This window comes from Biomphalaria glabrata, chromosome 13, assembly GCF_947242115.1.
Source record: "Biomphalaria glabrata chromosome 13, xgBioGlab47.1, whole genome shotgun sequence".
Lineage (NCBI taxonomy): Eukaryota > Metazoa > Mollusca > Gastropoda > Planorbidae > Biomphalaria > Biomphalaria glabrata.
In genome coordinates, this window is record NC_074723.1 from 3,142,376 (window position 1) to 3,167,498 (window position 25,123).

At 38.9% G+C, this 25,123-nt stretch overlaps 1 protein-coding gene across 1 annotated transcript in view; it reads left to right on the plus strand.

Annotated features, from left to right (window-relative positions):
• LOC106059672 (metabotropic glutamate receptor 3-like) overlaps positions 1-25,123 on the plus strand; it is a 311,145-nt gene that overhangs the window by 282,198 nt on the left and 3,824 nt on the right. The window contains exon 11 of the mRNA XM_056009168.1: positions 1,242-2,194. Within this exon, the coding sequence (XP_055865143.1) occupies positions 1,242-2,194 (953 nt within the window). The remainder of the gene's footprint in view (positions 1-1,241; positions 2,195-25,123) is intronic.

Sequence of the window (25,123 nt, forward strand, 5' to 3'; positions counted from 1 at the left end):
ACTGTTGTCCATACTGTTGTCCATGATGTTGTCCATGATGTTGTCCATGATGTTGTCCATAACGTTGTCCATAATGTTGTCCATAATGTTCTCTATGATGCTGTCCATACTGTTGTCCATACTGTTGTCCATGATGTTGTCCATAATGTTGTCCATGATGTTGTCCATGATGTTGTCCATGACGTTGTCCATGATGCTGTCCATGATGTTGTCCATGATGTTGTCCATGATGTTGTCCATAATGGTGTCCATAATGTTGTCCATGATGTTGTCCATAACGTTGTTTATAATGTTGTCCATGATGTTGTCCATGATGCTGTCCATACTGTTGTCCATGATGTTGTCCATGATGTCCATAATGTTGTCCATGTTGTTGTCCATAATGTTGTCCATAATGTTGTCCAATAATGTTGTCCATGACGCTTCTGCCCATGATGTTCCCTCTCATGACATATTACTTTTGAAGAGAAAATTGGCTTTACTCTCTAAGACACCCAACATTGCATGGCTGCCTGGTCCTGCAGTGTCCAGGCTGGACTGTAGGTCTGTCATCTCGAAGGTTTTTCTTCCATACCCTGGCGGCAGCTATCCCCCCCCCCTTTGTTCTGCTTTAACTTTAGACTAGGATGTAGCTTATCTTCCATCTCTGTAGGAACATTAGAATGTTACACATTTTACAAACAAACTCTCTCTTTCTCTCTTTGTACTTAGATTAATCTTTTTGATGCTAGTAGAATTAGTTTTTTTTTTTTATTTAGACCGCTTCTAAGAGGAAGCGGAAATGACGTCAGGCATATAAAAAATAAGTTGACTAGGGGAAAAAATAAAAAAAAATTGGTTTTAAAAATACGGATTTTTTTTGGATATATCAATTTATGCTTTCCATATAAACTGCGGCCTTAAAGGGGAGATACTGAAAACAAAAATACAAAGCGATGATAGTAAACTTGCCTTTTCTTCGCGAATTGCGGTGTTCAGGTTGCGAACATGTCAAATCTTTTCTTAGCAAGAACCTAAGAGATAAAAGGACCCTTAGTAAGAAATTTCATACAAATTTGTCCGACAGTTGGTAAGATCTGTTGATATATACATGAGCCAGTCAGTGGTATTTTTCAAATACAATATAGATTACATTCTAAGTCTACAGACTCAAAGACTGCGGTTTGTTATTATAAGTATATTAAATTACCATAATAACCATTAAAACCTAATTTGTTGTATTGTTTCTCTTCTATAAATAGATGTGAGGAGTGCCCCCCTGGCATGCTGCCCAGTGAAAACATGACAGACTGCATTGAGATCCCGCCAATCTACCTTCGTTACACTGACGCCATCGCTCTGGCCGCCATGGCTTTCGCTTCCATCGGTATCCTAGCAACCACAGCCACCGCCATCATCTTTCTCAAGCACAACGACACGCCAGTGGTCAAAGCGTCCGGGAGGGAGCTGAGCTTCGTCCTCCTCTTCGGCATCTTCCTCTGCTACGTCATGACCTTCCTCCTGGTCTCCAAGCCCACGAAATACGTCTGCGGGTCACAAACCGTCGGCATCGGGTTCTGCTTCTCCGTCTGCTACTCCGCCATCTTGACGAAAACGAACAGGATCTCCAGAATATTCCGCGCGGGGAAGAGAACGGTGAAGCGCCCGAAATTCATCAGCCCAGAATCGCAGCTGATTATCTGCGCGAGCCTCGTAGCCTGCCAGATCATAGTCAGCCTCATCTGGCTGCTTACCAGCCCTCCCAAGGCGATGGCCTTCTACGCCAGACGGGACGACCACCAGCTTGTCTGCGAGGCCGCCATTGGCTTCGCGTACATGATCGGTTTCTCGTACCCCATTTTCTTGGTGCTCGTCTGCACCGTGTACGCCGTCATCACCCGAAAAATCCCGGAGGCTTTCAACGAGTCCAAGTATATAGGATTTACTATGTACACCACATGCATCATCTGGGCGGCCTTTGTGGTCATCTATCTAAGTACTTCTCACAATATTCAGGTCAGGATAGCCACCATGTGCTTCTCCATCAGCCTCAGCGCCACGGTGGCGCTTATATGTATGTTCACGCCCAAATTGTACATCATCCTCTTCAGGCCGGAAAGGAATGTCCGGAAGAGCATGATGGGTAAAAATGCTAACGTCAAACTGAACAATTGCTCGCCGGGTGGCAGGATTGATTCAGGAACCCAAAGTGACGGTAAGTAACTCTCTTCAGCTCCATCTCGAGTTTATTTTTATTCTCGTTTAATCTGCATTATTAAAACAAGCGAAATAATAATAAAAAAGATAATTTCAACTTACAAAACGTAGCGTAAGTGTATCAATTAGTTTGGATCAGTCATTTAATTAAATTTGTAACAGATCTAGACTAACAATAAAAAAATCTTTGCGATTAGAAAAATTTTTTTACCAATTGTTTTTGTGTAGCGCTGTGTCGTGCTTTTTGCGTTCTCAATACACTATGATCCTATCACTTGTCTGGGCCTGCTGGAAAGGGGCAGGGGGAGAATAAACAGGGGTATCTGGGTGATCGCTTTTTAAATGTTTTTTTAAGGGAACGACCTGAATTTGAACTTGTAGGCTAAAGCCTTCTCATGATTTTCTAGCGAACGCGGTAACCACTCTGCTAGAGAAGAGTCTATGAACATGGAAGATTGTAGAGTTATCTATTGTTTTTTAATTCATGTTGGTGTTCACTCAGAAGACAAGCTAAAATAAAAATACAGCTTACACCACCACTTCAGTCAAGCACTATTTATTTCCCTTGTTTAAGATACCTAATAAAATAATTTTTCAAAAAAATAGTTAATTAACTAATTGGTTGTTGTTTTTTTTATTGATTCTTGTGTTATCAGGTAAAAGAAATAATTGTGCCAAACTTTAGCTTGATCCGATATTGGGTTTGGAGAAATAACGTATACAAACTTTTTGCAAGACAAACGGACACACAGACAAAAAGACAACAGTTTTTAAAATTTGTGTAATAAAATTATAATCTTGAATTAGAGATACGCTCCTTGGCTCCCAGCTGATAATAAAGTTGCCCAGCTTTCTTTAGTATTGTTAGTATTTCTGTGCGTATTCTTGCAGTGAAATACTTACGTTGGTTCCCAGCTGATTAAGAAGCTAGCCAGTTATTTTTTCTTTTTGCTAGTAGGACTTAACCGTGATCTAAAGCCCTAATGCCCTTAATGCTACCCGTGGCCTTACAGGCACGTGACGCGTGATATCAGCCAATCAAAACGTTTTCCTCCTGTGCCTAGTGAAGAAACTCCATTTTTCTGGTGATGCTATCCGTGAACCGGATGTCGGAAACTCATGCGATATGTGCACGTGTATGAAATTCATGTAGCAGTTGAACATGTCATCAATTCATATAGATCTTGAACATGTCATAAATTCATATAGACCATGAACATGTCATAAATTCACACCGACTTTTAACTTGTCATAAATTCATATTGACCTTGAACATGTCATCAATTCATATAAACCTTGAACATGTCATCAATTCATATAAACCTTGAACATGTCATCAATTCATATAAACCTTGAACATGTCATCAATTCATATAAACCTTGAACATGTCATCAATTCATATAAACCTTGAACATGTGATCAATTCATATAAACCTTGAACATGTCATCAATTCATATAAACCTTGAACATGTCATCAATTCATATAAACCTTGAACATGTCATCAATTCATATAAACCTTGAACATGTCATCAACTCATATAAACCTTGAACATGTCATCAATTCATATAAACCTTGAACATGTCATCAATTCATATAAACCTTGAACTCATAAATTCACACCGACTTTTAACTTGTCATAAATTCATATTGACCTTGAACATGTCATCAATTCATATTGACCTTGAACATGTCATAAATTCATATTGACCTTTAACATGTCATAAATTCATATAAACCTTGAACATGTCGTAAATTCATATTGACCTTGAACATGTCATCAATTCATATTGACCTTTAACATGTCATCAATTCATATTGACCTTGAACATGTCATAAATTCATATAAACCTTGAACATGTCATCAATTCATATAAACCTTGAACATGTCATCAATCCATATAAACCTTGAACATGTCATCAATTCATATAAACCTTGAACATGCCATTAATTCATATAAACCTTGAGCATGTCATCAATTCATATAGACCTTGAACATGTCATCAATTCATATAAACCTTGAGCATGTCATCAATTCATATAGACCTTGAACATGTCATCAATTCATATAAACCTTGAGCATGTCATCAATTCATATAAACCTTGAACATGTCATCAATTCATATAGACCTTGAACACGTCGTACATCTATTTAGATCATAGACTGATAATCATTTTTTTTTAATTTTCGTTTCGTTTGGAAATTAAAATATCAAATGAACTTACAGAACACAGACCTAAAGATAACTAAGAAAACACTTTACCTTACTTTACTAACACACACACATACATACATACACACACATATACCCAAAGGATCTTAGGTGTTACAGGGGGGCAGTTTTTAAATTTCCCCCTCTTCCCTCTCCATCACCCCCCTGTTTCACCTAGCCCCGTCGTCCACCCACTGAACGCCCCACTGGGAGGAGCCTGGAAGTGTTAGGATATAATCAATTCTTCTCCGAGAAGCCCCCCCCCCCCTTCCCCATGCTGTTTAATCAGACTAATTGGCTTTTGTTCTTGTTTCCTTCATCCCGTTTCTTCTGGGATAGTTCTTCGTCTCCAGGCGATGCTCGCGGGTCGGTTCTGTTTATGTCTGGAGGCCCACAGACTAAATATTGGATGTCATCGTTTGCTGCTGGATTCTTTCAAGTGCTGCATTATTTCAAGTAAAATGAAACATTTGTGGGGATGCTGTAATCATGAGAAAGTGTATTTATTTATATGTGTGTCTTTTGTTACACTTTGTGATGTCTACAACATGAGAATGTGGATGTCTCTCTCTTCTATTTTCTATCACGTGACCAGAAACAGTCTGGCTCCTTACCTTACATTCTCCCATAAATTGATTGTCAATTATTTATAGGCGCAGTCTGCAAGAACAGAAACAAGACAAATAGATTATTACCAGACAGACTGACAGACAGACAAAGGTATAAAAATATATGAAAATAGCCTTTTCAGTATTCGAAATAGAGTCGGAATCAGAACCTTTTTAAATAAGGCGAACATGAAACAGTATCGTAGTCGAAGTTTACGAATACAGAAGGAATAAAAATACGCGAATACAAGTACAAACAGCACACCAAACAGCATAGATCTATGTTATTTATAAATATACATCGAATACCGTGAAATTTCATTTAGTAATGATAGTCGAACATTTGAGAATGGGATATAAAAAGTCGTTATTTAATAATTTAATTACATGACATCTTGACATAAAAATTGTATGTGTATATGAGTTTCAAGTTATTAGTGGCACGACATATATGACACTAATTTAAACTGGGCTATTGGTTGATGATGGTCGCTTCGCATCATACTGTTGTAAACCTGGTGGTGACACAGATGGGGGTAGTGCTGTGTGTTTTAGCCTACCCAAATCGCCACAGTCCAGCGCAGGACGAGCGGTCTACCGTGACCAGTGACAGTACATGCCAGTTCGGCAAGGACTAGTGTCGTAAATATTACGCACGCAAGTCACGGCGAAAGTGATCAACTGGAGTGGTCAAGAAGGTTCGAGGCCAGTAGAGACACTATTTAAGAGCGAGTGTGTCAGAATCATTTCACTTCACGTTACCTCGCAATGTGACCAAGACGAGGCGAGAACCAGCACGGTGTCATAACCCTACAAATCATAAATGCCAATATGTCCTCCCTGTTATACGGTTAATTTGTATATAAAGTATCAAGTTTAATGTGGACATTTTTCAAATACAATCATATCGTATATGAGACCTACATAATCTCCCACAAATGACTCTACTTAAAAGCTTTCTGTGTCGAAACGACGCCACAAATGCCACTTTAGAAGCCATAGAACTATAAGAACACATTTCCTCAGCGAGAATCTGTCGCTTAAGTCTACACTTTAGCTCTTAGCTTAGCTTGCATAATTCAAGAACTCCGAAGGATCGAGCTATAAAATAATTGAATGACGTATTTAAATTTCCTCCCAAACTTTACGAGATCTACCTTCCCTTGAAGCTACAAAAAAAGAAAAGACGGGACGGAAGTCATTCATCAAGATTTCCTTCCTGCGGTTATCTGGGAAACATCACCCCGGAAGTAAAAGTTGTCTGCATATTTAAAACGAGAAGAAAGGTTTATATATATTTTGTGGAGGCGAAGGGTTTAAAAGTAGATTTGTGGGTGGGTGAAGGGGGTCATGTGCGGAGGAGTTAGAGGGATGTGTAAGTGGTGAAAGATTGGGTGCACTTGGGGGAATGAAAGAGGGATTTGATTACAAGTGGTGAACAGAGAGCTATAGCAGGTGAACAAAATGGGAGTGTCTAAAAAGCAAGGAAAAAAAATAATATTAAAAAAAAAATTGCATAAGGGAAATAAACTGTACATTTACAGCCATATATCACAATAATGTAAGATTTGTTTCCCTTTATAAAATAAAAAAGAACTAATTAATTGGTTAAATTTTATGATTGATTTTTTATTTTTTGGGGGACAATAATTGATTTGAGAACTGGAAGTGGGGGAAGTAAGGTGTACAAGATTTGTACACAGACAGACAGGGAGAAGGAGTGATTTTAGAAAAGCTTTGTACAAAAAAAAGAAAGAAAGAAAAAAGAAAGTAAAAGAAACGAGAGACAAAGGAAATATAGAAAGAGACAGAGAGAGACAGAGAGAGAGACAGAGAGAGAGAGACAGAGAGAGAGACAGAGAGAGAGAGACAGAGACAGACAGAGACAGAGAGAGAGACAGAGAGAGAGAGACAGAGACAGACAGAGACAGAGAGAGAGAGACAGAGAGAGAGAGACAGAGAGAGAGACAGAGAGAGAGACAGACAGAGAGAGAGACAGAGAAAGAGACAGAGAGAGAGAGACAGAGAGAGAGACAGAGAAAGAGACAGAGAGAGAGACAGAGAGAGACAGAGAGAGAGACAGAGAGAGAGACAGAGAGAGAGACAGAGAGAGAGACAGAGAGAGAGACAGAGAGAGAGACAGAGAGAGAGTCAGAGAGAGAGACAGAGAGAGAGACACAGGGAGGGATGAAGAGAAAGACAGAGAAAAGGAGAGAGATAAAGAAAGAGAGTAACAAAGAGACTTAGAATATCACATACTGTGTAGACTACTGTAGACTGTTAAACATTCTCAAGAACTTGAAATATAAGTAAAGTAATGACACATTTTGTGTTTGTAAATATAAATGCCACAAATATAAATTATAATATGATATATACTGCATTCCTTACAGGGCCGGCCTTGCATAATTGGAGGCCCGCCCCAGGCTAAATTTATGTGGTGGCCCCAAATAAAATTAAAAACATAAAGGAAGCAGCAAAAAAAAATAAAATTATGCAATTTATTTAAAGGATGGCTGCCTGGTCGTGCGGTTTGCACGCTGGACTATCGTTCGGACTTATCGATGGTCCCGGGTTCAAATCCTGCCCGCTCCCATCCCCCGTCGTCCTTCGGGAGGTTTGGACTAGGAAGTAATTATCTTCAACTCTGAAGGAACATCCGAAATAAGTAAAACAAACATTTTTAAACATTTTTTACAAGTCTGCCCGTTTACATCTAAATCGACGATGAACTGAAATTCATATATTTTCGTAGAAGGGAGACAGGTTGGACAAGCAAACAGAGAGTCATAGTGCTCTGAGATGTTTGAGACCTACTCCAAGTTTCGCAATTCTTTTCTCTAATTCTTATGTATTCCTGTGCTGGCCCCTACCAATTGGAGGCCCTTAGCGGCTGCCTAGTTTGCCTATGTTTAAGGCCGGCCCTAATATTCTTATATAAAATCGTCTCTAATGTCAGACGAAAACAAATAAGAGCAAATAAATTATGGAGAGAGGTCTGTATATGATTAATCGTGTTCACTCTATCCCCACATCTCTTCCTGCTGAAAGTATGACTTTTAAAACATGACAATCATGTATGTGGAAAATGTTTGTCATTTTTTTTAGCTTAAAATAGTTCTATGGCATACTTTTGTAATCATCATTTCAAGAAATATTTTAGTTTGGAAAACTTAGCATTTATAAGAAACCTTTAAGTATAAGTGAAGCTAATAAATTAAGTTTGGAAATCGAATACTTTCCTTTTATAGTCACTTTTTCACAACCTTTTCTCAATCTCAGATTTCTCTATTCTTTAGATAAATCAGGGCCCATAACTCACTTGCAAACTATACTTCAACTGCTTTAAATACACATATCGATATTGTTATGGAGTGAGCGTGTGTGTTTCTATGATGCCGATGAGAAGAAATTAGCGAATGGTTGATGGCTGTGCAGTGTGAATGATGCAAGCTAAGCGGTACTGTCGTCTGCTGTATTGGGTAGGACAGACGACTCCGGAATGCCAGAGTGAAAAGACGTGTTTTTGTAGTGAGTTAGACTTTGTTCAGAATACTATTTTATATTATGACTAAAGTCTACTACATGTATCTCATTTCATCTCATGTTAATTTTGTCCCTAGTGTGATAAATGTATATTTAGTTTTGTTCACAGAGAAGTTATTCAAGTTATCTCAAGTTATTTCAAGTTTTACAAGTTAAACTATAATACGCTTACATTGGTTTAGTTGCTCCTCAACCTCTACCAGCCACTCAAAGGGTATGGATCCTATAGTGCTTCAGTCATGGTTACATCAGATACACACGCATGCACTCCGTAACAGAGAGACAAAGATAGAAAAAAAATAGAGAACCTCAGAAAGAAAAGACAAAGAGACAGAGAAAATACGAAAAGAGAGGAAAAAAAGAGAGAGAGAGAGAGATTAAGAGAGAGAGAGAGAGAGTTTGGAAGAGAGAGAGGGGGAGAGTGAGTTGCTTTAAAAAAAAATACGACATGTCATAATTATTTGGATGGCTGCCAGGTCGTGTGGTATGTACTCTGGACATTCATTTAACGGTCTCTATGGTCCCGGATTCGAAACCTTCCAGCTGCCTTCGACGATACCATCGTTGATTTTGACCCCATTAAATAAAATTAATGTTTAATTTTTTAAATTTGACTTTGTGTTCTATAAAAAGAGCATGCATTCCCCTTTAATTCTATACCAAATACAACAGTTTCTGATAACAAAACAACAAAGCTATTGAAGCCCAATCATAACAGGGGTAGTGCAATAGTAATAAGTACAATGAAGAATTCCTTCCAAAACGTGGACAAAATAATTACGGAAGAGAAAGAGTTAAAGCTGTCAATGAAAAGTAAAACAAATCATTGAAACAAACTTTCCGAAGACGGAAACGGCCTGACCATGTGTTTTTTTTTTGGGGGGGAGTCTGTTTTGCTTGGTAGCATGGTCGTAGCCAGGGGGAAGGGTCTGTTTTGCTTGGTAGCATGGGCGTAGCCAGGGGGGTCAGTTTTGCTTGGTAGCATGGGCGTAGCCAGGGGGGTCTGTTTTGCTTGGTAGCATGGGCGTAACCAGGGGGGTCTGTTTTGCTTGGTAGCATGGGCGTAGCCAGGGGGGTCTGTTTTGCTTGGTAGCATGGGCGTAGCCAAGGGGGTCTGTTTTGCTTGGTAGCATGGGCGTAGCCAGGGGGGTCTGTTTTGCTTGGTAGCATGGGCGTAGCCACGGGGGGTCCTTTTGCTTGGTAGCATGGGCGTAGCCTGGGGGGTCTTTTTGCTTGGTAGCATGGGCGTAGCTACGGGGGGGGGGTCTTTTTGCTTAGTAGCATGGGCATAGCCACGGGGGGGGGGTCTTTTTGCTTGGTAGCATGGGCATAGCCAGGGGGGGGGTCTTTTTGCTTGGTAGCATGGGCGTAGCCAGGGGGGGGTCTGTTTTGCTTGGTAGCATGGGCATAGCCAGGGGGGTCTGTTTTGCTTGGTAGCATGGGCGTAGCCACGGGGGGTCTTTTTGCTTGGTAGCATGGGCGTAGCCTGGGGGGTCTTTTTGCTTGGTAGCATGGGCGTAGCTACGGGGGGGTCTTTTTGCTTAGTAGCATGGGCATAGCCACGGGGGGGGTCTTTTTGCTTGGTAGCATGGGCATAGCCAGGGGGGGTCGTTTTGCTTGGTAGCATGGGCGTAGCCAGGGGGGGTCTGTTTTGCTTGGTAGCATGGGCATAGCCAGGGGGGTCTGTTTTGCTTGGTAGCATGGGCGTAGCCACGGGGGGTCTTTTTGCTTGGTAGCATGGGCGTAGCCTGGGGGGGGTCTTTTTGCTTGGTAGCATAGGCGTAGCTACGGGGGGGGTCTTTTTGCTTAGTAGCATGGGCATAGCCACGGGGGGGGGTCTTTTTGCTTGGTAGCATGGGCATAGCCAGGGGGTGGTCTTTTTGCTTGGTAGCATGGGCGTAGCCAGGGGGGGTCTTTTTGCTTGGTAGCATGGGCGTAGCCACGGGGGGGAGTCTTTTTGCTTGGTAGCATGGGCATAGCCAGGGGGGTCTTTTTGCTTGGTAGCATGGGCGTAGCCACGGGGGGGGGTCTTTTTGCTTGGTAGCATGGGCATAGCCGGGAGGGTCTTTTTGCTTGGTAGTAATACTTTTTGTAATTTACTAGATTTTTACAAAGTTATATCAACTCACTCTGCCTGTCTTGTTCACGCTATTTCTCCCACGCCCGTTCTCGTATCAAGTTGAAGCTTCGCTAAATCATTCATTGCGTACTCAAGACATGAATCAATAAAACAAGACCGTTCAATTAGTCAGTAAATTACTGGTGATGAATTATTTTTGTTTCATACCAACAAAGGGAAACTAATCCTTTAAGTATTTACATATATGGCTAAATTTGTTGGGTTTAGTCCCTTTAAAAAAAATTTTGAACGAAATTTCTTCTCCCGATTTTCTCCGATCAAGTTGATACGTTCAACAATTATTTATTGCCCCTAACAAAACAGGAATCAATTTTTAAAAAATACTCATTAAGTCAATTATTGCTAATCCATTATTTTGTTTGATATCGAATGATGGAAATAACAGTATTGATAGGTATAGTTGTAAGGCCGGAGCTCTTCCCCTTCAGATAAGCCTTGTTGTTGTTTTTTTTTAAGGAATTTTTATATCTTACTTTTTAATATATGCCCTGTTAATCCAGTGGTCATCTGTAACTATCAAAAGTACACGAGCTTTCAGTGCTGACCAACTGATTAGTTAGCAAAAGATCAAAAGTGTCCATAATGGGTCGATTCTAAAAAGATGTGACACAAAATTTCAAGAAATTTGGAGGAAAAAAAATCTCACAAGAAATATGGGGAAGACATTATAGGAAATTATAAGAAATTAGAAAGTTGATTTATTGGAGTTAAATACAGAAGTCCATATCATGGGGTTAAACTTGAAAGATGATATCATGGAGTTAAGCTTGAAAGTTGATATCATGGAGTTTAACTTGAAAGATGATATCATGGAGTTAAACATGAAAGTTGATATCATTGAGTTAAACTTGAAAGATGATATCATGGAGTTAAACGTGAAAGTTGATAACATGGAGTTAAACATGAAAGTTGATATCATGGAGTTAAGTGTGAAAGTTGATATCATTGAGTTAAACTTGAAAGTTGTTACCATGGAGTTAAACTTGAAAGATGATATCATGGAGTTAAACATGAAAGTTGATATCATGGAGTTAAGCTTGAAAGTTGATATCATGGAGTTAAACTTGAAAGATGATATCATGGAGTTAAACATGAAAGTTGATATCATGGAGTTAAGCTTGAATGTTGATATCATGGATTTAAACTTGAAAGATGATATCATGGAGTTAAACATGAAAGTTGATATCATTGAGTTAAACTTGAAAGATGATATCATGGAGTTAAACGTGAAAGTTGATAACATAGAGTTTAACATGAAAGTTGATATCATGGAGTTAAGCGTGAAAGTTGATATCATGGAGTTAAACTTGAAAGTTGTTACCATGGAGTTAAACTTGAAAGATGATACCATGGAGTTAAACGTGAAAGTTGATATCATGGAGTTAAACATGAAAGTTGGTATCATGGAGTTAAGCGTGAAAGTTGATATCATGGAGTTAAACTTGAAAGATGATATCATGGAATTAAACTTGAAAGATGATATCATGGAGTTAAACATGAAAGTTGATATCATGGAGTTAAACTTGAAAGATGATATCATGGAGTTAAACGTGAAAGTTGATATCATGGAGTTAAACTTGAAAGATGATATCATGGAGTTAAACGTGAAAGTTGATATCATGGAGTTAAACATGAAAGTTGATATCATGGAGTTAAACTTGAAAGTTGTTACCATGGAGTTAAACTTGAAAGATGATACCATGGAGTTAAACGTGAAAGTTGATATCATGGAGTTAAACATGAAAGTTGGTATCATGGAGTTAAGCGTGAAAGTTGATATCATGGAGTTAAACTTGAAAGATGATATCATGGAATTAAACTTGAAAGATGATATCATGGAGTTAAACATGAAAGTTGATATCATGGAGTTAAACTTGAAAGATGATATCATGGAGTTAAACGTGAAAGTTGATATCATGGAGTTAAACTTGAAAGATGATATCATGGAGTTAAACGTGAAAGTTGATATCATGGAGTTAAACATGAAAGTTGATATCATGGAGCTAAACTTGAAAGTTGATATCATGGAGTTAAACTTGAAAATTGTTACCATGGAGTTAAACTTGAAAGATGATATCATGGAGTTAAACATGAAAGTTGATGTCGTAGAATTGAACGATACTATTTTTTATCTAGTTTAACATATTGTTGTTGTTGTTGTTTTTAGAAGAAAAAAAATATTCTTACTCCTGTAAAGTTTACAATCCCCCAAATAACATGAAAACATTTGTAATGACAGAAAATGATTTCCTGTCTCAGACCAAGTACACAAGAAGAAGATATCTAAAACTAATTTTAACACATCGGCAATTACAGACGTGGGCGTTGCTGAGAGGGGTTTTTTTTTCTTGTTTTTTTTTTCTTTCACACAAAAATGTCTGTATTAGAGTTAAAAAAAAAACACAAAAAAATCTTTTACAATACTTTTTAAAAAAAAAACTGAAAAAAAAATGTTTTGAAAATTTAGAAAAAACTAAAAATAAACTTAAGCCAGAATTTTTAAAAGCTTAACGAAAACCTTTTTATAAGAAAAAAGTGGTACCTTTAAAATTTGTACGAAAAACATCTAAAACATGCCCATACCTAATTTACTGTTTTCAGGATGGGTACAGATATTGTCAACGTAATGTTAGACATGATGGGACTGACTGACTGACAGACATTTCTATTTCTCCTTATTGAGTTTTGGTCTCGAAATCTGTTTATTAACAAAATGCATTGGAGACTTTTTGTTGGTTTAATTCGATAAATTTCGGACGTTTAATTAAGAAATAAAAATGTCGTAGTCCAAACCTCTTTAAATTAGCGGGCAAGATTTGGACTTGGCACCTCTGTGACCATTTATTTGGGAAATAAAAAACTCCATTGGTTTTATTTTTAGCTAGACACATATCTTCGTCCACTAAAAGAAAAACCAAGAAACTTAGACAGACCTAGAAGCCATACACTCAACCTACCAATATCCTGATTTTAATCGGCTTTTCCAAGCAGAGATCGGACTCCACGGCCTTCTTGGAGTTATAGGAAATGAGATTGTGATCACACTCGATCCCTAAAAAGGAGCTACCCCCCCCCCTCTGAACGCACGTAAATTCTTTAATTACCCTAAAGACTATTGACTTTCGATTTTTGAATCAAGATTTCTAATAATATAGTATTCATAGATAAAAAAAAAAAGTGAAAGAGAGATCTTGATCTACATTGTCCCCTTGAACTTGTTTGGCAATATAAATTCTCAAAGTGACTGGGGCTGTTCTAGTACTTTAAGACACCATTCAAGTATGGAGACTAGTAGAAAACAGGACACCACGTGACTGAATTATTGACTCGCTCCAAGCTCTTTTAACTGATATAGATTTTCTTTTTTTCGCTAACCACGGCTTTAAGGATCATACACATGTACCGTCTTTGTAAGTTATCCCGTTAAGACATGTATTGACTATACCCATTGACCACATTCTGTAGGCTACACCACTGTCATTCTACTAGCCCCAGTATCTGTAGGGTCCATCACTCCCATTTCGTTCAATGCTCCCCCCCCCCCAGTTGTTTGAATAACACCAACACATCTTCAGGTTGTTTATTGAGAAGTCCGCCCTAGATCAACCCCCCTCTCTTCCTCCAAGCCCCCCACCCTTCTTCTTTTTTTTCCCCCCGGACCTGTCTGATTGCACCAGGGGCTGACAATTTCACGGCTTTCTTAGCAAACACAGACCCGTGGACGAAGTAGGCGATATTTTGGGGTGTCCCCGGGCAGGCGTTTAAAGATAAATGTCCGAAACTGAAAGGATTGACCCATATGGTAATGATGGTCAGGTCGGCCGGACGGAGACGCGGACATTGAATGATAGGAAACGTCGTTTTTGTCGACGATAACGAGAAGAAGAAATCGACCTGAAGATTAAAAAATATATAACCTACGTATGCTAGAATATGTTGTGATAGGACTTGATTCTGTAGCCTGGGTATCTGTAGTTAAAGGGTTAAAATGTCAAAATGTGTGGAAAGGTTATAACGATGTATCTTGATAAGGGACATGGGGATATTAATCTCTTGTATAAAAGTAATTTTCTATCCTTTGCGTTTTGAAATATTGTGTTGAAATCATTGGCTTCCTTCAGTTGTAGAACGACTATGGTTTCATCTCAGAGCAGGAGGGGCTCGTTAGCCTTGGTTGGCTACCCATCTAGGAGAAGGAAAACTCTGAATCTAAACCTCCGCTGCCCTGCGGCTATACCCAAACACGGGAAAGGCTTCGGGAGACAACTCTGGGGAAAAATCAGGAGCTGGTGACCCTTAGGCAGACTGTGGCAAGCCATGCTACAGCCTGGCAGATCCTGCGGCGCTACTGTGTTGAAATAGTGTGTAGAAATAATGAGTGAATATCTTGATACATCCTGCTTTTATCGCCTCAGTTACCAGGATATTAGAAGACAATGTATTTGTGGAATGGAGTGTCTCTCCAAAATAGGGATCAACAGTCACATGAAAAAGTGTTCGAGATAAACCATCGTCTTTCCACGACTAAAGAAGACCAACAAAAAAGACAATTGAAATTCTGCAGACATATCCTCTCGCTGTAATAGACTTAAACAACACAAGCTTCAATAAACACAATGATTTTATTCGTCTCTATTTATGCTCTTTACTCCAGCCACTTGTTCTCTAAAACCGACCTCCTTTTACAGACAGTCCTGACACACTGCTGTCCACTCAACCATGTACACTCAAGGTCCATTGGTCATTTCATACACAGGCACACACACTGCACTACCAGCCACGCAAAACACATACACTTACTGTCACACTCGCGACGTTCGCGCATTGAGCAGAAGGCTGTCTCCACAAAGATCTGTCACTGGCAATGTCTGAAGCCTCTTCCCACCTGGTGTCCACTGCTCTGAGGTCCTCCATGAAAGAAGCTATAGACCTAAGAACAATGTTTGACAGTGTAAATACAAGAAATGTACTGACTACCAAAATCGAAGTGAAATAACTTATGAAAGAAGTATATATGCGTGCATGTCCAATATAATTTTATGCCTTCGTTAGTCTTTAGAAGAAGAGTTTTTAATATTTGAATTTAAGGAAATCTATTATAAAACTTCAACTGTAATCTATATAGTTTCAAGAGAGAAATTTAATAAACCCCAATCGTATCTTTGAAATAACTATATATAGTTCGCCCATCTTGGCTTCATAAAAAGCTGTTTCATCATCCAGTGGGCTGAGAGCCTTGCACTGCAGTTTTGTGTCTCCTCGTATGGCTGGAGAGCCTTGAATCTTCGGTTGTACATTGGCAGGTCATCTAGAAAGGAACTAAGTGACTTGCGCTGAGAGTCTTTATTACTCGAAGGATTAATGATCACAACACGCCCTCTAATGTACCGATCTGGCAAATAACAAAAATAATATCAGAATTGCGGCATTTAATTGTTTAGAAAAACAAATATGCATACTATTCAAAATGTAATAGATATTCATCATCTTTGTGTTCAGATTTATTTGACATTCGAACTGGTTTCTAGCAACATAATTTCATCGTAATCTATTGGCTTTAATTGTTCCCGGCTGCAATGTGCCTTGTTTACTATTAATTTAGAAAGATATTTATTCTTAATGTAAAATTGCATTTTGTAGCGTCATTCGATAAGCTATCGAAACACGTCGTTATGCGCCATTCCATGTTCTTTACGTGACGCGTGCAAAGTTTTTTATAAAATGCAGGGTCCAACACATGAAATAACATTGATGGGACACTTTGTAATGATATTTTAATTGATAAAGGACGTTTGATTAACCGTCATTCGAAATGAAACATAGAATATTCGTAACAGATGTAAACGTTATTTGAAGTTAAATTAATATCTACTAATTATGTTTCATTTACAGTTTTTATATTTTAGCAAACTGTTTTATTGCGTACATTAATTTGTTAATTAACACATTCACAATATTTTTAACTATCAACTTTGCCATGTTCTTAAGATTGTCATATACATTTTTATATTTAAAGCCAAAAGGTTATAGTGTTACCTCTACCGGGTATATGATTGATTCTTACATTTATATGGGTTATGACCCTTGAATTTTAAAGTTTCATTTCTCCGAGGGGCTTTGTTGACAATTCGGGTGTACTTCTTTACCAGAGAGTAGTCTTTCTTAATGCAGCGCTTTCGTTATGGCAAGCTTTTTTTTCAATGGTGTTTGCAAAAGAGATGTATAAATATTCCCAAAACCTTCCTTAAGAAATTCGGATTCAACACTCAGAATAGAGAAACGATTTGTCAGATTTTTTTGTATCTTCACCCATTAAACCACTGTTACATCAGATCTGAACGAAGTGGTCGTCTCCTTTCCATTAGAACTAAAACAGAAAGATTTAAAAACTCCTTCATCCCACTGTCGGTCAGAGTGTTACAAGATCAGCTGTCGTCATCGAGAAGTACATAGAAGTCTAATTTATAAAGCGCTGGTTGTGAGTGTGTATGTGTTTCGTGTGTGAATGTTGTTCGAATTTTTCATCTATAATGTTATTGTTACAGTAGTTACGCTGAGGCTGTCAGTTGTTGTCAAAATGAATTTCCATTTGAATGGATCAATAAAAATTATCTGATCTTATCATATCTTATTTTACTACAAAAGAAATGTAAACGTTTTATAGGCCTATATAGATTTGTATTTATCAAATTTTTATTATAATAGCTTTTATATAGCGCTACTTTCATGCTTATAGCATGCTCAGAGCGCTTTTGGTACAATCTCATTTGTGGACCAGTGCGGGGGGGGGGGAGGAGTTGGTTTTCCATGCTGCCTTTAGGCGCTCAGTAAACACAACACTGCCCGAGTCTGGTGTCGAACCTAGAGCCCTTTTCTAGGTAGCCAAGCCAAGCCAGTTCAAGCGCACTTGACCTCTCGACCAGACTTGCCAGATCATTCATATTAATAGTTACATTAAACCAAATTTCTATAAATCAAATAGGAACATAAAACTAAAACGTTATTTAACCTTGGTTATGACAATAATAGAATATGCATCCTCTGTTTGGGACCCCTCAACTCAAGAAAACATTAAGAAACTGGAACAGACACAAAATAGAGCAGTGAGATTCATAACAAACGAATATTCACATTTGACTAGAGTAACACCTTTAGTAAAATCACTAAATTTAGAAAGCCTTCAGGACAGAAGACTTAAAAGTAAAGTAGCAATCATACATAAAACACTGAACCATAATCTTCAAATACAAAAACAAAATTTAATAAAATACTCTGAAAGACACAAAGATAAAGACACATTCCTCGTCCCATATGCTAGGACAAATTTGTACAAAAGCTCCTTCTTCCCTAGTGCTGTTAAAGCATGGAATGGGTTGCCTGAGCTAGCCAGGAAAACCAGTGACTCGGCAGAATTTAAGTCATTGGTTAATATGCATGACTAAATGCATGACGCGTAGGACGTAATCATCTTCTTTTTTGAAGTAACGTCTGTATTATATAAGATAAGATAAGATAATTACATCCATGTGTATCCATACTCTGCCACTCGTATATCAATGCTTAAATGAGTTTTTATAAATTTTTCTTGTGAAACAAGATACTAATTCATTGTTTGTTGTATTAGCGTCTTTAAAGCTATATTTCTACATTAATAAGTTTTGACTTTAAGCTTCGTATTACTATTATTGGAGCATTACTTTTCAATTGAGCGTAGTGGTAAGGCGCTTGGCTTAGGAACCCTAGAGGGATATTGAGTTCAAATCCTGGTGAAGACTAGGATTTCAAACTTTGGTATTTTAACACATCCCTTTACATCCATCCTCGAGTCCATAGGATATCAGAAATGTGCTCATCTTCGACCACGAAGGAGGAGCTATATATATCTACCCAACTCTAATGGGTACCTGACATATTTTTGGGAAGGAAATGCGGTTGGTCGTTGTGTTGGCGACCATTGTTAACTGTCGACCAACGAAGGATGATATGAGGTCTGAAAGGGTATTTTTACATATTTGAATGCTTCTCCTACAGCAGTAAGGCCCAAACGTTTTCGGCCTCTGGTCAGTAGAAACTCACGCGTAACACCGTCGTGACACCGGTGTGGCACCGGCACCTTAAAAGAATCTAGCCCAATGGAATTAAGCCTCTTCGGTGTCATCATGTACTCCGGGAGTGTAATATAGCTGCATAACACCTCGTCTCGGGCCGGATATGGCTAGCGGGCCATAGTATGGACATCACTGTCCTAGAGCGAACTCTTCCGAGGAAATAGTCAAAACATGAAAATAAAATCCCTCAACCGTGAGCCTAATTCGACCTCCTGACCTTTTCATTTGCATATCCCAGCAAAAGGGCCAAGCGAGTGGCTGCGTCTTCTTACAGATGGCTGGTGAGAATGGCCGTTTACTTAATTGACCGTGTGGGGGCAGAGATCTACGCGGGGTGTTCTTTACCCCAAGTCTTGGGGGATGAGTTCGATTTGGTCACTATTGATCTGAGGAGAAAAAAACTAGAATCTGAAAGTTGCACTGTTATATTGATTCTTTGATTGTGTAGATAAAATAGAAGATGGCTTTCCAGCGTAAGAACGTGGCGAATCACACTTTAGACAAAATAGAAGATTGTAGTAAATTCTTTTTCTGTTGTTAATAGCTGTTTATCTACCCTTTTTGTTTATAAGTTGTATGCTTCATGTTAAGTCTACTTTTATTAAGTCTGCTAGAGAAATGGTTATTTTGTGTGGGAATAATGTTTGTTCAGTCTTATCATGATTTCTACTGAAGAGAGACACTGACCAAGAAAGCTATGGACAGCGAAAAAACATGGGCCTCAGCTCTGGAAGAAAAGCGTACCATGCGTAAAATGGCCAACTCCTCTACCCCCAAAGCGAAAGGCACATTAACCTGCGATATTTGTGGACGGCAGTGTCTCTCTAAAATATGTCTCCACAGTCATAGTAAAAAGTGTTCGAGATGAACCATAGTCGTTCTACGACTGAAGGAGGCCAACAACTTAAGGAATGAACCTGATACTCCAAACTAAGTTACTTTCCAAGCCCAATCCTCCAATTCACTAAGCAACAGCCACCAAGATAAACTTCTCCTGTTTGGGGCCTATAAACACGTTTAGATATTTAGTACACTGTAAATACGCGATCGTTGGTTTGTAACTCCAAACCAAATGCCTACATGAACTTATATAACCTAATCGACGATACCATCGTTGATTTGACCTCATTAAATTAATTAATGGTTAATTTTATAAACTTGACTTTGTATTAAGACTAAGACTAAGACTAAGACTGCTTTATTGATCCTTACGGAAATTTGTTGTGATTACAAGGACTCTTTTCTCATATAAAGACAACACAGCAGAAAAACACATATAAATACAACATACACAACATAAAGAGTTCATTCAGCTACTACACACAGGTATCTTGGTGCTTTTCATGTTCCCTGATCAATGAGTGGCGGTGATGGAGTCTGACCGAATGAGGTACGAACGAGTTTTTGTACCGCTCCGTTCTTGTTTTGATTGACAGCAGTCGCCCACTTCGCGACGACCTGACGTAGTTCTGACATATAAAAAGAGCCTGAATTTCCCTTTAATTCTATACCAAAAACATTTTCTGATAACAAACAACAAAGTTATTGAAGCCCAATCATAACAGGGTAGTGAGATAGTAATGAGCCAAATGAAGAATTCCTTCGAAACGTGGAAAAATAATAACGGAGAGAAAGAGTTAAATTCTTAAACTAGAATCAAAGTACATGCCCTGTTTTTTTCATCACGTCTCTTCAGGGCCGGATTTAAGGGAGGGCAGGCGAGGCTACAGCTCAGGGGGATTCCACAAGTAAGGGGCCTCCATAACAAAGGGGCCTCTACAAAGACAAAAAGTCTATATTTCGACGGCTCAGAAGCTCAATATTATTTTCGCATTTTTTTTTACCATAAATACTTTAAATCTTACAGTTGGCAACACAGCCGTGGTTTAAAAAGTGTCCGGTTATAGTGCGCTCGTTCTCTCGTAATATACTTCGGATAAAGCAAACATTGTGTATCAGGGGCGTAGCTAGAAATTTTCCATCATTTGGAGGCTTGACCTTCTCTGGGGGCCCTGCATTTTGCGTAATATTTAATTTTTAGTGTAAAAAAACACTAATTTGAAAAACAATATTGTAATAAACCTGGTGGTGACACAGATGGGGGTAGTGGTATGTGTGTAGTCAGCCGATGCAAATTTCCCCAGGTGAGCGCTAGACGAGCGGTCAACCGCGACGAGTTAGGACGGTCAGCCAAGACTGTGTTGTGAGTAGAGCTCAGAGGCGTCACGAAGGATGTGGTCATATGATTAAACTAGAATGGTCAAGAAAATTTTCCGCCCGGTTCTAGAAGGCCAGCAGTGACCATATATAAAGAGCGGATGTGTCACAGTCAAGACGGTTCACTACAGCCCGGTTCACGACAGTCCGGTCAATTACAGTACAGTTCAATGTGGTTCAGCGGTGCGGTTCTGTACGGCGCATTAAGACGGTTCAGTGCGGAGTACTGTCAAGTACAGTCAAGACGAACGGCGTCTTGATCTTGGTCTGCGATCGAGTCCGACAGAACGAGCCCAGTGTGTGAAGTCAGTCCTGAACTGTTGAACCCAGTGCAAGCCCGGAACGAGACGGAGAGGCCAGTGCAAAAGTTGATACGTCGGTACGGTTGATACGGAGAGATATTTGTACAGCCTGTGTTACGTGCTGCCAATTGTACAGTATTGGCTGTAATTTATCGAACATTAAAGTGTTACGTTACTTTGGAGCCCTGAGTTGTCAAGTTCTTTTAGTCGGTGGTGTGTGGTGCAGTTTGCAGAGAGCCTGGATAGTGCGATACGTAACCATATCTATGAGCTACTCATTCTATCTAGTGGACATTTGATTGGACATAAAGAGCATGCAATGAATACGCAATGTAATGTAAATACAACGATCAATCCTAGTTTCGTATAATGAGAGAATGCTTCCAGATTTGTAAGAGCAACAGTTACAGCACATCAGTGGCTCCGTCTGGCGGACACTTGGGCTAGTACACAGCTCTGTGTTTTAAGTCTGATTCTTCCAGTACGCACTCCATGGGTGAAGTTTTTTTTTTACTTCAGTTGTCGAGCTGTTTACATCCTAGGAATCCTTGGGCCTTTGCCTCTTTTCTTTGCCTCTTTTTTGGGCATTGCCTTTTTTGGGGGCTATTGGCCTCTTTATTTCTTTCAGTAGAAGATTACATTGTAAAAAAACACACAAGTTAAAAGTTATAGTTAACTTAGTTCAACCTTAGCGATCATTATATTGTTTATTATAGACACATATACGTTCTCTTTTTTGTTCTTTATTGTTTTGTGTGTAATAAAATACATATTATAATAACTGCATTGGCAATAACATAAATTGCTATGGATGTGAATAAAATATGGATCAATCTTTCATTTAAATGAACTTTTCGTAATATGAATAATCTAAGACTTTCAAAAATATGTATCTGCTATTTCCCTAAAGGAAACATAACTATGTAACAATGTTCTAATTACCTCAGTATTGCGTCATTAAAAAAACAAACAAATCAGCTTCGTGGCTTGCTGGAGAAACATTTCTCCCATCTTTTTATTTTAAATCTGTACTTGCCTTAGGCAAAGAACTGAACTCTATAATCAAAGAGCACCAAACATTGTATTAAATTGTATACAAAGAATTTATCAGCTATATATCAGCACACTCTGTCTGTCTTGTTGGAATCTTGTACGCGGTCAGTACACGCTATCTCTCACTTCTCATTCTCGGATCAAGTTGCTCCCCTTTCAGAGGGTGTCGTGTGGCCAGCACAACGACCAACCGCCTTTACTTTTTCCTCAACTAATGTCAGGTACCCATTAGAGCTGGGTGGACTCAGAGGTGCTCTATAGATCCAGAAATTAAAAATCCCAATCATCACTAGGATTAGAACCCCTTCGGAAGCCAAGCGCTTTAATTACCACTCAGCCACCACAATTCCAAGTTGAAACTTTACACACTATTATTCAATGTCGATGACAACACAAAAAAATCAATAAAAAGGATAACTGATTAGTTAATCAATTAGTCGTAATTATTTATTTTTTAACATGGAGACAGAAGAGCCTATTAAGCTAATGAGAGATAAGCGTTGTGTAGAGTATAAGGTCGTTCACAAATTTTTTTTAACTAACAAAAGACTGTAAAACCTTCTAGCCTGGTGGTTGACAAGTAGACTCCCCCATCTTAGAGGTTCGAATTCAGACTTGAGAAACTTTTTTATATTCTTTTTTTTTTTTTTTGGAAAATGTGTTGTTTTTTTAAACACGACCTTGGAGTTTATAAAGCGGCTTTGTCTTTGGAGTATTCGTGAACTGAACTGCTGTGTTACCCGTACTTGTAATCGTGCTAGTAATTGGAATCGTGTTTGCAGTATCGTAGTCTGCGAATCTTGACCAGTCTGTACTGTGTTATTGTGTGTGTCTTTAGTGTTTTATTGAAATAAAGCCTTGTTTCTAAGGTTATGTGTTGATTCAGTATATTACAATTTATTTCAATAAAATCGTTCTTAAATGGACAAGTTTTTGAGTCCCAATAGACTGGATGCTGATCCTAGTTCAACTAATGCTTTAGTTACATGAAAACATTGGATTTCTTGTTTCGACAGATTCGTAACGAAGGTAGGGGCTAGTGAAAGCGAACAGTTTGACCTTCTATGTAACTTTGCGTCTCCATCCAACCATATCCTTTTTGAATGCCCCTTCCTAATCCACCTTAGGCAGACCCAACTACCACTCCAGCCCAACATAACCAACACCCTGTACAGCAGTGCTGAACAACTGAAGAAAACAGCACACTATTTTTCATTGGCACAGTCTGCAAAAGAGCTCACAGCTCAGCAGCAAAAAGCTGGCTAGAAAAAGAAGTGTCTCCATCCTTATATCAGTATATTTCTAACTGTTCTAAATACTCAGAAGCAAAATTTATTCTTGAGAATGTATTTGTGAAGGTCCCTAATGAAGCATTAGCCAGACATTTGTTTGCAACATGCAAACAGGAAATCGATCAAAGTCTTGATCAATTCGTACACAAGCTGAGAGTGATGGCCAGAGATTGTCAGTTCCGAGCTGTCAGTGCTGACAAATATGAAGAGGACGCCATTCGTGATGCCTTCATTAGCGGCATGCGTTCGAGTGTCACTAGACAGAGGCTACTTGAGAAATGATCCCTTGACTTGAAAACGGCATTAGATATTGCCAAGACACTCAATATGGCCCAAAAAGAATCCAGTTTGTTTAGTGCTCCTTCGAAATTGACAGAGTCGGCTCTTTCGGCGTCGGCAATCTCAATCAAAGAAATTGTGGACTCAGAAACAATCGCAACAGTGAGTACTAAATGTTTCTTTTGCGGAGGAAAGTCGGCATCTCCGAGCTAAATGCCCTGCAAAAGACTGTCTGTGCCATTCATGCGGAAAAAAGGGACATTTTTTGACAGTATGCAAGTCCAGCGACACACCTATAACCAAAACAAAAGTCAATACGTCTCTTAGTCATGAGATTAAAAGACAATCCTATAAAGATTGTAGCTGCATTAAGGACTCTACTCATCTAACATCACTAATCGCTACTTCATCTGTATCTGGTCTAACTAAATCAACAGTGCACATCTCCATAAATGGCGTGAACCTTAAAAGCCCTTATTGATGCAGTTTGATGGGAAAGTTCCACGAACGACTTTCTCGAACCAGAGAGCTGCATTCTGCCTGTCGAGGTCGTTGACTCATTGGATCTCTCACCAGGGAGTCGCTATGTGCCTGAAACCATCAGTAATTCACAGAGTCCCACCCCAAGGATGTACAACCAGCCAGAAGTCATCAGTGATTCACACGGGAGTCACCCAATACCAGAGGCCAATGTTGACTCAAGTTCCGTACTTGAGACGAAATATTGAAATCATATTTAATGCGCTTTCTCAACGTACATCTAATCCTTTAAAATTGTTTTTATCTTTGTATGTTTGTTGATATCAAACACTCCTGTATCTAGTGAAGGAATAATCAAGTTTGTTTCGTTACCCTTGCATACATTTTTATTTGCATAAATCTTGTCGATAAAAAAAAACACGCCACTAAGAATAATGTTTAGGAAGAGAAGAAAAAAAAACAACTGACCAGCAAGGCTTGCTTGTTTATTGACGTCACAAATGTTGGTTCAGTGAATGTACGACCGCCTTCAGGTTACGCTGACATATCACTGGTCAGATGCCCAGGATATTTATGGCTCCCATTTATGGCCCCTAAATAATATACGCAGTGGCCGTTTAGCTCCGCAGTCAATCTTCCGGATTTAATTGTCGTCTGGGCTCAGGCAGGATTAAGACAAGAAATTAA